Source organism: Notolepis coatsorum (assembly GCF_963971535.1).
Source record: "Notolepis coatsorum genome assembly, chromosome: 3".
NCBI classification, from domain to species: Eukaryota; Metazoa; Chordata; class Actinopteri; order Aulopiformes; family Paralepididae; genus Notolepis; species Notolepis coatsorum.
Window position 1 is genome coordinate 15,389,371 of NC_140167.1, and position 17,501 is coordinate 15,406,871.

Genomic DNA, 17,501 nt, shown 5'->3' on the forward strand with positions numbered 1-17,501 from the left:
TGTATGCCTTTCATGCAAGTTCCTCTGATTCCATCCTGTAATGCATTTTGGCCCGTAATAATCGTAGCCCCGTACCATAGCGAAGAGCATCTGCAATATCGACATCCCAGCAGGGCACGTACAGGAAAAACGTACACATTCACACAAGATACGACAACAAACGGGGTATTATTACGGTTTACGGGAGAGAATGTAGCAGCGTACATTCCGACACACACACAGGCCGGCCACGCTGACAGGCTTCCATAGCACATGTGTGGTGGTGGCGGTGGTGGCGGCGGCGAAGCGGCGATACACAACTTCCTTGTCCTGCAGAAAGAAGAGGATAAAGGCGTGACGTCGCTGCCTGCAGAGGGGCCCGCTTTGCCCGAGCGGAGGAGAGAGGCGCGCTAGTCGGGGAGGAACAAGCGAACAGCATATGCGGCAGCAGACTGCGAGATATATATACGCGGGGCAGCGAATAATAAGAGAACAATATTATCGACAACTTTAAAACACGGGGCGGACAATAATGCGGTACTGTCAACAACCCCGGGGCGACTGCACAACATCTTGACGCCGAGCAGCAGGACGCAAACGGCGGATATCGTCTCTCCGCCTCTCCCCCCCCCCTTTATCCGTGTCGCTTGTGTTGTTTGGACATGAACGCAGAGGAACAGAAATGGTTACCTACACATGTCCAGGTGACAGTGCTGCGGGGAAGGGGCTTACGAGGCAAGGGTAAACACGGGACCAGCGACGTCTACACTATCATCCAGGTGGGCAAGGAGAAGTACTCGACCTGCGTGTCGGAGAAGACCACCTCTCCGGAATGGAAGGAGGAATGTACTTTCGAGCTGCTGCCCGGCGTGCTGGAGACCGGGGCGCTGAGCGTCCACCCCCCGGGCAGCGGTGACTTGGTGCTCACGGTGATGCACCGGGCGCTCATCGGTCTGGATGTGTTTCTCGGACAAGCGGTGGTCCCACTGGATAAGATCTTTCAGGACAATATATGCTTGAAAAACGAGTAGGTATTTTTTTTTTATCTTATGGTTGAATTCAGCATTACAGTGTAGGCTTCTTCTGACCCTGGCCTGCAGTGCTTTTATATTTATATATAATATAACATCTACCTAGGTAGTCTATAGGCTATATTCCCTATGCATTAGTGGCCAGGGGTGTTTAATCATGTCTGAATTTGATATCGCTTGCATTTTTGGAGGGGTAACTGCTTTGCCCCGAGCCTATAAACACAGCTGTCACTACATGCTGCATCACCAGTCCCCTGCAGACACGCCCTCCTCTCGGATACCAAACTAGTTTGTCTGACTCTCTCTCAAAAGGATGCCCATCCTTCCACTTCGCTCGTAGAATGTACTAGATCGGTGCTTCTTCTCATCCTGGCTGGGGGTCGGCCGGGGGACCCCTCAGGGTTGGCTATACGAGATGCAAGGATGGAAAAACAAAAATGTTATACAAATCCATACAATATTTGGTAGATTTGTTTTTTTTCTTGTTAAATAATGAATCTTTGCAGTCTTCTTAAGTCTCTCTTTCAATTATTAATCGAGCCTGAAATAGGCAAAAATAAAAAAAAATTTAGTGTCACCAGTTTATGCTTGACCATGTTGGGAGGGTTGTCAGTCATTCCTCAGGCCCCAACCAAACATTTTGAGAATCGCTGTACCAGATTATTCAAATATTACACCTCCCTTAGCCTGTTTTAACCGAGGGCTTTTGTTTATGAGTTTGTTTGCTTGCAATAGTTATTCCCCCCCCCCCCCCCCAGTGGCTATAGCATGACGTACGACTGAGGGATTATAGGATGTCCCAATTCCAAGGCTTATATAACCCTTTCACGATCTGAAAGCTGAGGTATTTAGCATAACATGTTGTTTCACAAAACCTCATCCCCTGGATCACAGGTCGCACGTGGTAAAGGCTAAAGCGGTTGATGTTCCCTCATCCAAAGCCTATAACGTCAAATCGTAAGCGTGTATGTCAGGCCAACGCCTGTCGGAATCGATGCGTTCCCTCAGACAGGCCCCTCACTGGTCATTGTGAAGGCCTGTCAACGGGCTGTCATGTCTTGGACTTAAGAGCAGATTGATGAGGTTGACTTGATGATGAACACATGCGTTTCCCACCCCTGTTCTCTCTCTCTCTCGTATTCAACATGCCATCGTGTCTCCCATGGAAATCCTGTGGATTTATGGTGTTGCATGTACAGATTGTGTAAATACTGAGGCTGTCAATCGATTAAAATATTTTAACTGATTAATCGCATGATTGTCCATAGTTAACTTGCGATTAATCACTTTTTTTAATCTGTTTTAAATCTACCTTAAACAGATCTTTTTCAAGTTTTAATACTTATCAACATGAGAGTCAACAAATGCTTGCTTTATGCAGCCATTTAACACAAAAGGATGACCCTCATGCATTGCAAATTTGCATCAAATTTAAAACAGAGTGATGCACAAAATAACTTAAAAGAAAATAATAATTTAAAACAATGAATAAAGTGTGCATGAAATAATAGGGGAAAGAAAACGTTAGGAACTTGTTACATTCACCCACACAAGGGCTGAGGACTCACACCCCCGCCCCCCCTCTCACACACACACACACACACACACACACACACTAGGGATGCCCCGATCGATCGGCCACCGATCGTTATCGGCCGATAATCAGTATAAATATGCGATCAGTGAATTCCGATGAGTCATATTCGCCGATCAAGCGGAGATCTCACTCGCTGTCTGTCTCAGACACACAGGACCTGCAAACTGCCGCTGCTCCTCCTCCCCTTGCCCAGCCCGCACCCGTGTACAGTTTGTAAACACAGGACTGAGAGGAGGCTCTGCTCGAGTCTATAGTGCATTCGACGTGAGCTAACGTTAGCTACCTAGCTATCGTTACTGTTTAAACAAAATGACCCAGTCAACTATTCACTTTTAGTAGGCATTGTCTAACCGGTATCTAGCCGGCTAGCTACTGATAGCTCCTGATATCAACAAATGCTCCAGCAAGTCTAGTAGTGCATGTTGATACCTCCGTTAGCTCACGTTAGCTAGCTCGCGTTAGTTCACTGTTCAAAGCGAAATGTCCCATTGAACTAAATAGTTCACCGAGGCGTCGTCTTAACGTTATATAGCCGGCTAGCAGTAGCTACAGATAGCTCCTGATATCAATGTCTTATAACATTGATTCGATGCGTATTCGAGCTGAGGGCTTGCTGAATGTGATTTATACCAATACTAGGGTCCAGCTGCAGCGCCGGAGGGTCCAGCTGCAGCGCCGGAGAATCCTGGCCGTAGCTGGAGGCTACTAGTACACACAGACAGTGGAGCTGTTCAGATAGCGATCATTTTGACTTGTTGCGTGGTGGCGATGTCTCGCAGATAATACAAGTACAAGTCGAATTATATTTTATTAAAAAAAAATTATATAAAGTAATTTTTAATTTTTTTTAATCAAAAATGATCGGTATCGGTATCTGTAATGAAATTAAACCAATCTTGACCGTATTGAGGCTGGTCACTTGAAGGGTCAGTCCTGAGTCTGAACCGTATTTAGACCGGTCACCACCGGACTGTTCACTTCTGACCATATTGAGGCTGGTCACCTGAAGGTCAGAGTTGGTCCTGACCATGAAGAGGCTGGTCACCTGAATGTTCAGTTCTGACTGTATTGAGGCTGGTCACATTATTAAGGTTATAGTCAGTCCTGACTGTATTGAGGCTGGTCACATTAAGGTTATAGTTATAGTCAGTCCTGACTGTATTGAGGCTGGTCACATTAATATTAGAGTCAGTCCTAACTGTATTGAGGCTGGTCACATTAAGGTTAGTCAGTCCTAACTGTATTGAGGATGGTTACATTAAGGTTAGTCAGTCCTGACTGTATTGAGGCTGGTCACATTAAGGCAGAGGTTACACCTTTCGTATCATCTTCGTATTGTTTTCTTATGCGTATCGCCGCGACGTCGTGCGCCTGAGTCACACTTTCGTTTTTTTTCTTCGTTTTTGTCAGCCGAGCACACTGATGTAGTACACTGCCAAAGCAGTAGGTGGCAGTAGGTGGCAAACATGAAGGCAATTTCAACCAATCAGAACGAATGTGCCAATACACTTCCTGGTGGAAGCTCCAGCAAAGAAAATGTCAATAAGGCAGGCGCCTATGCCGCGCCACCATCTTGCTTGCTCACTCAATGCAGCAATTCTTTTTTCAGCAAAGCCTAATAAAAGTGCAATAAACAAAACGGATACATTCACTGTGTGTTCTGCCTGTCATTTGTTGATGAAACAAAACTAACATCAACACAAGTGACCACCAAGAGCGGATAGTTTAGTCTAAAAAACGATCGGTAGCATTGTTAGCTGCATGCTAACGTCAATGGAGTATGCCATTATAACAATATAGCATTGTGGCTAGAAGCTAACGTTAGCTCACGCTACTTAGCCAGCACGAAACTGATGATATCGCGAGCTATCAGTAGTTAGATAACATTAGAGACAACACTGTGTGTATTAAACAAAGGTGAATAGATGACTGGGCCATTTTGTTTAATGCTTGTTAAGTTGAAAGAGGAACTCTGAGCTAACAGGGTCTGAATCCTGATAGCTCACGTTAGCCAGCTGCTCATGCAATCGGTAATGCTAGCAGAATGAATGGATGTAAACTTTATTTAACATATTGCATATGGGTACAATACAATACGGCTCAATACAAACAATTGTTAAGGGAATGCAGACTGTTGTAGCTTGGACTGGGGTCCTTATAACAATAACTTGACAACACATGGTAGCTGAAGCTATTTGGGACACGGAGCTCTGTCCCAAACACACACACTGTTGTCACCGGAAAGGCACGCAGATGGTATCTACTGCGCATGGGCGTTTTCGCAACAACTGCTCCGTGCTGACTACACGCTGTTGTCGACTCGTTTTTTTGCGTATCTCCAAACGCAAACACAATTTTGCGTTTCAGCCGTATCCACAAAAAAACGCCAAAAAACGCATTTCTGTGTAGATAGGACATGAAACGTCGTCAAAAACGTATAAAAAAACGCCAGGAATACACTAGTCTAACCATAGCCTAAGGTTAGTCAGTCCTGACTGTATTGAGGCTGGTCACGGTTAGTCAGTCCTGACTGTATTGAGGCTGGTCACATCAGGGAACAAAATAACTGGGTGCCCATCGCCAAATGCGTGTAGATTTACCGTCTAGCGTCTAAAAATAATAGTCTGCCCGCCAGCTGGCGTGTAATTCATATCGATACTCTTATTTTGAAAATCCTGTGCGGGTCTCATTGCCGCCCCAAGCGCAGCTCCAGTCATAATATCTGGGCTCCGGCAGCTAGCAACGTTCAGGTTAATATGATACTCTTATTTTGAAAACCCTCTAGCAACTCCGCGAGTCATATGATATCCGCCCAGTCCGTGTTGTTTCTTGAAAACAGAGCAGCGTTGTAAACAGAGCAGCGTTAACACAGCAGTGCGCCTACAGAAGCGAAATAAGTCAGTGATGTTTTTTTTCTTCTCACAACGAGTCCAATGCAGCTACATGCTTTGCACCGTCGCCATTCCTTTATGCCCACATCGCCCGAAATTAACGTTTAGGTACCAATCACTACAACGTTAACGTCAGCTAACAAGCTAATCCTGATGATCAGACGAGGCAGAGCCACAGTAAACAGCACTGAGGAAAGGGAAATGGGGGGGGGGGGGGCACTCTCCCCTTCCCTGTGTGTGTGTGTGTGTGTGTGCGTGCGTTTGGAAAGACGACGGAGTCACTAGTCAGGACTCAGGACAGGAGTATAAGTATATTATAGTAAACTGAGGATTACTGAGGATGGACAGATAATGTTGATATTCAAATATAAAAAAAATTGAGAGGAGTGGAAGTTTGAAGACGGACTACAATATGATGCAGGGGTGGTGAGTTGAAACACAGTGTGTGTGTGTGTGTGTCCCGACCCCACTTCTATGTTTCAATAAATTATTTGCATTTAAAACTATTAACGCTGACTCATTCCTTCAGTCCACTCAAAATTATGCTAATATTCCTTATGTTGTTTATGATATTAATTGAAAATAGCATATGAGAGTATTATATGTAATAATAACACATGGCGATATATAGGGGTGGGAATCACCAGTTTCATCATGATACGATACAATATCGATTCTTTGGACAACGATACGATATTTGCCGATATCACAAAGTCTCTCACGATACAATACGATACGATTAGATTCAGGTGCCTGCGATCGATATGAGATGATATCATATGCCCATTTAACACAATCAGTAACATTTAGATCAACAAAAAAAAGGTAATGAAAATATCATTTGACATTTGTATTTTTGAGCTCTTCCAGACATTTAAAGGAAAATCAATCTATTGTTTTTAATACAAATAGACCTCCTGTTCACTGTAAAGTGCCACTTTTTATATATTGAGCTTTAAACTTTAAGCTACATTTTTTGGAACTCAAAACTCACAACCTCCCTCTCCCAAACCGTTCCTACAACAATTTGTTGATGTTGCATGATCATGTATAGGCCTACATTTATTATGTATTATATTGTTTATGTTTAAATAACATTTAAACATCAAACTCCTCTGACCTCATCTGGTCTTTCCAAAGACGCGCGCACACACACACACACACAGAAAGGGAGAATGCTATGCTGTAACGTCTACACACACGGAGCTACTGCTGTTGTTCTTGGGCGGATATGAGACTCGCCACAGGATTTTCAAAATAAGAGTATCGATATGAATCGATCTTATTACATCGCATCGATCCGATTCGATTGTTGATAATTACATCGATGTATCGATCTGGATCGATGTATCGTCCCACCCCTAGCGATATACTAAAAAGCTATTTATAATTTTTGGCTAGTAAAAAATCTGCCCGGCTGGTACTTTTAAAAATCTACCAGCCAAACAGTCCTGACTGTATTGAGGCTGGTCACATTAAGGTTAGTCAGTCCTGACTGTATTTGAGGCTGGTCACATTAAGGTTAGTCAGTCCTGACTGTATTGATGCTGGTTACATTAAAGGTAATATATTATACTCCTTTTACAAGTTAATATAGTTCCCCAAAAGTCTTTTTGAAGGTTTTTACAGAAAATACCAGAGTATGCATTCCAACATGTCTCTATACACCTCTGTTTCAATCTTCTTTTAAAGGTCTTTCTCTGTGTCTGTAGCCTTAAATGCAAATGAGCCATGGTTTTCCCACGCCGCACTCCAGAACTACAGGGCTTCCGGCTCACAAAATCCAAAACAAACTGTCAAACTAGGAGTTGCAGATCAAATAGGGAGGTGTAGTGGTTACGTCATTTTTGTTTTTCCCTGTTCCACCCTCTGTGGAATGCAATGTATTTCCCCATTGACCATTTCTAAATTGGCTCGTTTTAGATAAATAAAGCATTAACGTTGACATGGTGTACCTTTCTGTGCGTATTTATCCACAATCTATAGCTCAACATGAAAATATTCGCAATTAATCGTAAAGGTAGCAAAATAACAACGTTTATGTTTTAGTTAGCTGGGAAACTACACTGCTATTTTGGCGCTGCTGACTGACGTCACCACAGCGTAGCCTGCCTCCTGCCTGTAGTCAGTCACAGACAGACCTAGGATCAGATTTCCCTTACATTTCATAAGCTTAACAATTCGTACAATGGGAAAATAACTGACCCTGAATCTGTGGCTACTAGTATCTGTTTCACCCAACACTAGTGCTCCGTGATCATAGCCATTTATCTCTAAAGCTAACCACTATTTGTAAAAGCCACAACCACGTTACCATATTTGTATTTATCATTTAAATCGTATAATGTTATTTCGCTGCATATTAAATCACTGTAAATACTAATGTAAATCATTGTGTCATTGTACATATTGTGTATAGTTTATAACGTTAGTAGCTAGCTAGCTTGCTAGTCGGCATTCCCGAAACTCCTAACATGCCCCGATTTAAAATGGTTCTCTCCTCTTTGTATACCTTTGTCCTCACAAACAAAGTATTCTGCCAGGGAACTTATGGACACGACAGTAGTAGTAGTTATAAGGTGTTTGAGCTTGTAACGTTAACGTTAGTTAGCTATCGTGGTAGCCCCTTTCGTGACCGAGTGCATCACAGTCACAAAAGGGGCTACTATCGTATCAACATGCCGTGACGTGTAGCTAGCTAGCTTGCTAGCCGGCATGATGCGTGCAGTGCTTTGCCCCACAGGTCTGAGAAGGTCTCGTTCCCGAAACTCCTCTACATGCCCCGATTTAAAATGGTTCACGACAGTAGACATAATGCTACGTAATAGCATTTAGCGGGGTAACGTTAACGTTAGCTAGCTAGCTTGGTACTATGACCCGTGATGGGGATAAGGCGACAGCCTAACAGACCAATAGCACTGTGTACTGACTACTGAACAACAGGCTGCCTAGTGGTAATTGTAGTTCTTTTTTTATGACGTTAAAAAAATTACAACTACCTTGTTTCAACCAAAAATGCTTAAACAATCATGTTAGTGGTAGAAGGGAACTCATTTTGTGCAAAAATGGAAAGCTTGCCAATGTTCATGCGGCAGAATTGTTACAATAGCCGATAATCCATTTTCCCAATGATAAATCCCTATACGGGTGGAACAACCAGTGTTGTCAGACTACACCTCCCTATATGAATTAAGATTTAAGATCCAGCAATTCCATATCCTATTTCCTGTGTAAAATGTTGTCAAACTTATTTTAGTGAACCACTTAGGTGGAAAAAGAAGGTTTACGAGCAAGCTGCCATCTTGAAAAACGGACGCACAAGTAAAGGGCCGCCCGCTCCACTTGACGTAGGAGAGGGGGGCAAACCTGAATGGTTCGTCTAAAGACATTTTCTGAATAAGGGCTGTGTGCAAAATCTGACCTGATTGTCTTATTTCACAGTTTATGTGTTAGTAGGACCATTTATAGTCAGTCCTGACTGTATTGAGGCTGGTCACGTTAAGGTTAGAGTCAGTTCTAACTGTAGTGTACGGGGTTGTTAAGTCGTGACGGGTGACGTATCGATCTTCGGTTAAACCGTTTCCGGGGGCCAAGCTTCCTGCGTCGGCTGAGGCTCTCCTCTTTTCAGCATGCCTCAGTGCTGTGTCCTTTGTTGTTTTAATAGATCTGAGTTAGGGATGCCCCGATCGATCGGCCACAGATCGTTATCGTCCGATAATCAGTATAAATATGCGATCGGTGATCGGTGATAATGCTTTATTTTCGCCGATCGTCAAAACCGATCTCACTCGCTGCAGCGTCTGCTTCTCCCTCCAGCCCCTCCCGCACGCATGTAAACACGGATCTAGTCTAGTGGGATGGGAGGCCGGCGTCTCCCTGAGCTAACGTTAGCGGCTACCGTTAAACTATTCACTTTTAGTTTAATACATGATGAGGCTAGAGCTGCCGCGGTATTGATATTTTCCTTACCGCACGAATTTGCGAAATATTTCCTACCGCCGCGGTTATTACCGCACAGTGCGCACAAAAAAAAAAAAAAGTTTGAATGCATTTTTTTTTTTTTTAGTAGTCTACTCTTATAGCCTGCCTCTAGTCTAATGGCGCTTTTCCACTGCATAGTACCTACTCGACTCGACCCGCTTTAGGCACCTGGTACTTCGTTCCTTTTCCACTGCAGCCAGGTACTACTCCGTTTGTCTCCGTGTGGGGATGCAGGCGGGGCCGCTCGCTTGTGTACACTGAAAGCTCCGTGGGCATAGATGTCCGAGGGCTTGCAGCAAGCCAGAGTTTAACACAGTTTCAATCAATCAATCAATCAATCAATAACAACATTAACCAGACTCTTGTTGCGTCTATTCTGCCAAAGCTAACGTTACCTCTCATTGTGTATTCTACCAAGCAAACCCGGGTTTAACGTTACCTTCTCGTGTATATCGGCTGACGGTAGTATTAGGCTAATAACAACAACAAACTTAACACATCAGCGATCTTGTTGTGACACTAAACTCTCCGCTCGGTGGTAAATTGGGTTGATGTCGGTTTTGTTTCATCAATAAATAAGGCAGAATACACAGTGAATTTATTCTTTTTTGTTTATTGCACTTGGTTCTGTCGCAAACAAATCCTGAATGAAATGCATCCTTAGCGAGGCAGTAAAGATGGCGGCGTTCTGTTTTTGTTCAGAGGCTACAAAGTGTGACGCGTCTCTCTTCTGACCAGTCAGTGGTCTGCAATGTTTCACATGACCTTTCTGGTACCACTTCTACCCAATAGGGTCGCTTGGAACCGAGTAGGGTATATCTGCAGAGCCGCAAGCCAACTTTATTATTATGATAAAAAAACAGCGGTGACGCGGTATTCAGCCTAACTCTGCGGTGAGCGTGATGCAACAGCGATACCGCGGTAATGCGGTTATCGCGGCAGCTCTAGATGAGGCATTGTCTAACCGAACGGTATCTAGCCGGCCAGCTACCGATAGCTCCTGATATCAACAAATGCTCCAGCAATAGTCTAGTAGAGACGTGTATGATACTCTGTTACGACGATCGGTGATCGGTATCGGTGGCAAAAAACGTGATCGGGGCATCCCTAATCTGAGTCATAAAATTACTAAAATGTAAACGACATAAAATGTGCTATGCGCTCCTCCTAGTATCTCCTGCTGTCTGAAGCGGAGCATTTGGCCCCAGACATAAATAAACATAGAACAAAAAGTTCGGAAATTTGTGTTTGGTAGATTATTTCTCTGTTGTAACGATGCTTCTTGGCAATACATTTTATACCGTTGGAAAGCCTGTTTATTTCCCTTTTTTTTTTTTAAATGGTGCCCCATTTGTAAGGTACATGCATTTGTGGGATGAGCAGCACAGCTGAGTATGTGGGTTGCGCCCATGAAAAATGTGCCAAACCTTATTCAAACATCTTATTCTGCAGTTGCTATTGACTCTTGTTTGTTTGGTGGATTGGATGATTGAAGTCTATCAGTAACAAGGAAGAAACAAGACGTGTTGGCAATTTTACAATTAATTAATTTAACAAACAGTCAGAAGCCTCAGTAGCGTGTGGAAGAACCTACACGGCCACAACAGCCTGGCACCTAGGGTTGGGCATCGTTTGGATTTGAACGATTCCGGTTCCGATTCCGATTCTCCATATCGATTCCTGTTCTGAACGATTCTCGATTCCGATTCTTTGAGGTGCAGGTCACGGCTTATTTCGCAGGAGATTTTTTTTTTTTGAAAATGTTCACATTTTCAGTTGACTTGATAGTTTAATTTGGTTGCTGTACTGTAACTAGGGTATTAATTAACACTTTGGTTGCCTAAGGTTAAATTAATGATATACCATAGATTGCCAGCGCTATTTGTCTATGGAGAAAGTCCCCTTCTTTGCAGGGCTATAACTTTTTAAATTCTATTGCTACATTGCCATTATTAGGGCCCATTCAAAGTCCTATATGTATTGTTCATTGTGTAGCAACGTTAAACTTTTTCATTCACATATTCATAGTAAAGTATGGTCTAATGTATAAGTATGTTTTCATCTCTTTCTGCAGCTTTCTCCAGAACGTGATATATAGCCCCAAATGCATTATATTGATGATGAAATACAGTTTGATGGCAATCAGCGCGATATAAAAAATTCCAACTAGACGTACTTCTAGAAGTTACTACACGTCATCTGATGTTGACCGGATGGGCGAGGGGGCGTTTATAATTCCGTGGGCAGCGTTATACCAATCATCTAATGTGGGTCAAATGTTGATAATATCAGTTATTATCGAAGACGGTAACGTTACACGCTGAAACTCACCCCAGTCTCCACGCGCCGTTGGGCGATCATCGTTGAGTAGAAATTTTATCATTATGGGATATATTATTACCCGGTCCATCTCCAGCTTGTATAATGGTATATACGTCCAAATCATGTTGTTTATCGAGTTATTGGCAATCGATCGCTATGTAGAGTGACGAGCTAGAGTCACGGGACATGTACCGAGTGGCCGGAAGCAATACGGACGTCTAGCAAAACCTCTAGTGCGCTTCCTGTTAAGCGCTTGCGCCGATCGGCCACCAGATGGCGCTCCTGAACCGCCAGAGAGCTCAGTGGGTCCTGCTGATGGATCTCAGGCCAGCGGAGGGACATTATGAATCCGATCGCAGATTTTTGAAATATTGATATAAAGACGACGTCGTACAGCGTCCCCCGGCAACTTTAGCATGGCCAGCAAAGACGTCTAAAGACGGCTCCCGGCACCCAAAGTGTTAACAAAGTAATTTTTTTTTTAAGAATCGAAATGCAGATAATTATGTTACTTCCGGTTCCAGAACCGGAAGTTGGGAACCGGTTCCTAATTAGAACCGGTTTTCGGTGCCCAACCCTACTGGCACTTCCTCGGATATGGACCTCGATCGGACTTTCCTACCCTGAGCTATGGTTACTTTTCCGCACCTTACCGGGCCCCTACCAGTGGTAATAGCATATCTCCAGTCTGGGGCCGAACTCCATCCTCCGAGATGACAACGCTCGCCCCCAGAGAGCGGGTTTATCAGAGACTACCTCCAGAATGTGGGAGTAGAGGGAATGGAGTGGCCTGCCAACAGTCCTGGGCCCTCATTCATCAACGTGTTCTACGCACAGATCTGTGCTTACCCTGTGCGTACGATCATTTCTAAGCAAAGAGTGGGATTCATCAATTTCGATTTGAACTTGACTCCGTGCTTACATCTACGCACAGGTCGGACCTGGCGTACCTCGCGCCCAGTGGTAGAATATATTATTACAACAAGGAAATGAGCTTCTGTGCATAATAACACTGGCATGTTCTGTACGCACCGTAGTTCATTATAGTTCATTGTAAAATAGCAACAGTAGTGTAATTATGGTCAAAACCCTATAAATAGCATTTGGAATAATAGATCTTTCTCTCAGAATGAATGCAGCATGGTTTATATAGCGTTATCGGAATATACGGGGTGTAGGCTACTGACTGACTGCGCTCCGTGTAGCTTGATTGATTGAAAAGTTTATTAACAGATTGCAGAATGGGTACAGTACAGTACAGCTCAGTACATACAATTGTTAATTGGTGATGCAGACCAACTTTCGTCTTGTTTACATCAGGGTCCCCCATTTTCAATTAATCATAAATCATAAAGCTCAACTCGTTATTATTTTGCGCACAGACCGCCGAAACACGGGAACGTTTTGATTATATTCAAAAGGCTTTACGTTAAATGAAACAAGTGGAATTTCGAAGCTGTAAGCAGAATAAGTCATATGAATATAGTGTTCTTCCCCCTTTTTACTGTATAAGAAATAATAGAAAACGCATTGCAATGACACCATGCAGATAGTGGACAGACTATATGATGGGATTCAAGTTCGCGTTTTTGTTGCTCATAGGCATGCTGTCAGAGTATGATATCTTAATAGAATAGAACATAGGCTATGGCATGGATCGTGATATTGTGTGGACTGTTATTATTACTGTACACCGGTACCACCCATTGTGACAACAGCCTTGTGAGTCCCGCACACAAACATGATGGAATTCAAGTTCATGTATTGAAAGGCAGGCTATCATACATGCAGTGAGATTCATTGTTCTTGTATATGCTCTCGTATTATATTGTTTATATAGGCTACCCAATACTGACATCAAAATAGATTGTAGTATGCCTCTAGAAATCATATGCAGCAGTAGGGCTGGGCGATATGGAAAAAAATCATATCGCGATAACGATATGATAATTTTATTTTATTTCTCGATATCGATAATTATCGAATTGTTATAAGTATAAAAAAAAATAATTTTTTTTTTTTTTTTTTTTTTTTAACAACAGATGTATGTTTATTTTGCAGCAATTCTTTGTCATTGCCGCCATCTTTAGTGTTACATCCCCTCACACTCCAGTTCTCAGGCTGCAGCTGGTTTAAAAGCTAAAGTAAACCGGCTTCTCTGCTGGCTGTGGCTCCAGAGGAGTTGAACAGTTCTGGCTCTGCTAGTTTATTTTCGATCTTTTGGCGCTTTTTTGGTGGACAAACCACCGCACATGTGCACTGTGACTCGTGACTGGAGTCTAGTTCTGCTAGCACACATAGCCTACTGTGTACAGACGGTTTCAAAATGTATTTTAAATTAGAAAGCAAACAAAATAAATGGACAAGAGAAAAAGAAATCTGAATTTGGTCAGTATTGTCATTTGGACAAGCAAAGCCATTACTTTAAGTTGCAGGCAAGAAAGACAAGTCTGTCCACTGTCTCTGGTTTTAAAACTGCCCTGTTGCAGGAAAAAAAAAAAAAAAAACGATTTTTCGATTTTTTTTTAAATTTCGATATTCGATATCGATTATTAAAATATATCGCGATATTTATCGTTATCGTTATATCGCCCAGCCCTATGCAGCAGGTAGAAAATTGACGGGAGATCCATCGCGATTTGGAATAAAATTGAGGAGAACTTTAATCCCTGGGGTATTAATCAAACAACACGGGAAAAGGCAGTCATATTCCAGCGCGGTCTTTATTAGCCGACAACAAAATAGATGCATCTAAAAATCATATGGCCAATCGAACACAACTAATAAAGGCATTCCATATTACAGCACGGTTATAATGACACACAACCAACGCCAAACAGTGGTCAACGAACGGTCTTTATTAGTATTTTGAGCTGTCCAGGCAGAATTGCAGCAATGGTCTTAGGGAGCCGTTGATATCTGACATCACCGTTTACGAGTCCGCCTTTTATTTATCCCACAATACGCGATAGTGTCTTCTTGGTTCGACAGCAGTGAACAATCTTCGTGGAGTTTCTCAGGGTTCCGCTCGGGTCAGTCCATTATTTCACATCCCATGGGGGGTGTTTCCTCATTTTCATGACCATATATGGATAATCATGCACGAGCATTGACGGTAGAACAAAGTGGTATTCATCAACACGGAGGACCATAGAGCCTGCGTACGCACGTGTGATGAATGCCGACTTCCCTGTGCGTACGCTAGTTCTACATTCCGTGCTTACGTGTGGAAGTAGGTCAAGTTCTACGTCCACGTTGATGAATGAGGGCCCTGAACTTTAAATAAATAAAATCTAAATTTAGGAGCACACAAAGAAATTTAGGAGCACAGTGAAAATTGTTCAAGTAACAAGAGTTTATTAACAAACTATTTATTACATGCATATTATACTGTGCGTGTGCATACTAGGGATGGGCGTGAGTAATCGTAGCGATAATCTTTTTTTTTTCCTTTATCGAAATTATTAATAATTTTAATTCTTTTTTTTTTACATATTTTTTCACATGTATGTGTAAGATTATAACTGTTTGTTGGTTTCCTTAAACATATATACGTGAATGAACAAATATGTATAAAAAAAATTCCATTAAAAAAAAAATCCCTTTTCGAGTAATACGCGATCACTCGAGTATAGCATGCCATCAATCAATCTGGATTTTTCCCTAGTGCATACTATGGGCTAAACATCTGTGCAAAGTGTCTGGGGCTTTTCTTGCCCCCCTTAACTGATTTTCGAGGGCATTTGGTCAATTTTCAAGGGCATTTTGCCCCAAGACCCCCTTAATTTCGAACCCTGGCCTGATCACATGACTGTTGGAGTTGGTTGGTATTGAGCCTGATCACATGATGGTTGGAGTTGGTTGGTATTGAGCCTGATCACATGATGGTTGGAGTTGGGTTGGTATTGAGCCTGATCACATGATGGTTGGAGTTGGTTGGCATTGAGCCTGATCACATGATGGTTGGAGTTGGTTGGTATTGAGCCTGATCACATGACTGTTGGAGTTGGTTGGTATTGAGCCTGATCACATGATGGTTGGAGTTGGTTGGTATTGAGCCTGATCACATGATGGTTAGAGTTGGTTGGTATTGAGCCTGATCACATGATGGTTGGAGTTGGTTGGTATTGAGCCTGATCACATGACTGTTGGAGTTGGTTGGTATTGAGCCTGATCACATGATGGTTGGAGTTGGTTGGTATTGAGCCTGATCACATGATGGTTGGAGTTGGTTGGTATTGAGCCTGATCACATGATGGTTGGAGTTGGTTGGTATTGAGCCTGATCACATGATGGTTGGAGTTGGGTTGGTATTGAGCCTGATCACATGATGGTTAGAGTTGGTTGGTATTGAGCCTGATCACATGATGGTTAGAGTTGGTTGGTATTGAGCCTGATCACATGATGGTTGGAGTTGGTTGGTATTGAGCCTGATCACATGACTGTTGGAGTTGGTTGGTATTGAGCCTGATCACATGATGGTTAGAGTTGGTTGGTATTGAGCCTGATCACATGATGGTTGGAGTTGGTTGGTATTGAACCTGATCACATGATGGTTGGAGTTGGTTGGTATTGAGCCTGATCACATGATGGTTGGAGTTGGTTGGTATTGAGCCTGATCACATGATGGTTGGAGTTGGTTGGTATTGAGCCTGATCACATGATGGTTGGAGTTGGTTGGTATTGAGGCTGATCACATGATGGTTGGAGTTGGTTGGTATTGAGCCTGATCACATGACTGTTGGAGTTGGTTGGTATTGAGCCTGATCACATGACGGTTGGAGTTGGTTGGTATTGAGCCTGATCACATGACTGTTGGAGTTGGTTGGTATTGAGCCTGATCACATGACTGTTGGAGTTGGTTGGTATTGAGCCTGATCACATGACTGTTGGAGTTGGTTGGTATTGAGCCTGATCACATGATGGTTGGAGTTGGTTGGTATTGAGCCTGATCACATGATGGTTGGAGTTGGTTGGTATTGAGCCTGATCACATGACTGTTGGAGTTGGTTGGTATTGAGCCTGATCACATGACTGTTGGAGTTGGTTGGTATTGAGCCTGATCACATGATGGTTAGGGTTGGTTGGTATTGAGCCTGATCACATGATGGTTAGAGTTGGTTGGTATTGAGCCTGATCACATGATGGTTGGAGTTGGTTGGTATTGAGCCTGATCACATGATGGTTGGAGTTGGTTGGTATTGAGCCTGATCACATGATGGTTGGAGTTGGTTGGTATTGAGCCTGATCACATGATGGTTGGAGTTGGTTGGTATTGAGCCTGATCACATGATGGTTGGAGTTGGTTGGTATTGAGCCTGATCACATGATGGTTAGAGTTGGTTGGTATTGAGCCTGATCACATGATGGTTGGAGTTGGTTGGTATTGAGCCTGATCACATGATGGTTGGAGTTGGTTGGTATTGAGCCTGATCACATGATGGTTGGAGTTGGGTTGGTATTGAGCCTGATCACATGACTGTTGGAGTTGGTTGGTATTGAGCCTGATCACATGATGGTTGGAGTTGGTTGGTATTGAGCCTGATCACATGATGGTTGGGGTTGGATCACATGATGGTTGGAGTTGGTTGGTATTGAGGCTGATCACATGACATGTTCAGTTCTCACCACATCGAGGCTGGTCACCTGAAGGTCAGTCAGCGATGATGTGTCAGCAGTTTGGTACCCTGGGACATTCAG

General features: G+C 43.1%; 1 protein-coding gene across 2 annotated transcripts in view; it reads left to right on the forward strand.

The window, feature by feature from the left end:
• Nucleotides 1-386: 386 nt before the first annotated feature.
• Nucleotides 387-17,501, forward strand: part of rab11fip5a (RAB11 family interacting protein 5a (class I)) — a 60,956-nt gene continuing 43,841 nt past the window's right edge. For both annotated transcript variants that reach the window (XM_084310903.1, XM_084310904.1), the window contains exon 1: nt 387-1,006. In XM_084310903.1, the coding sequence (XP_084167029.1) occupies nt 642-1,006 (365 nt within the window). In that variant the 5' untranslated portion in view covers nt 387-641. The remainder of the gene's footprint in view (nt 1,007-17,501) is intronic.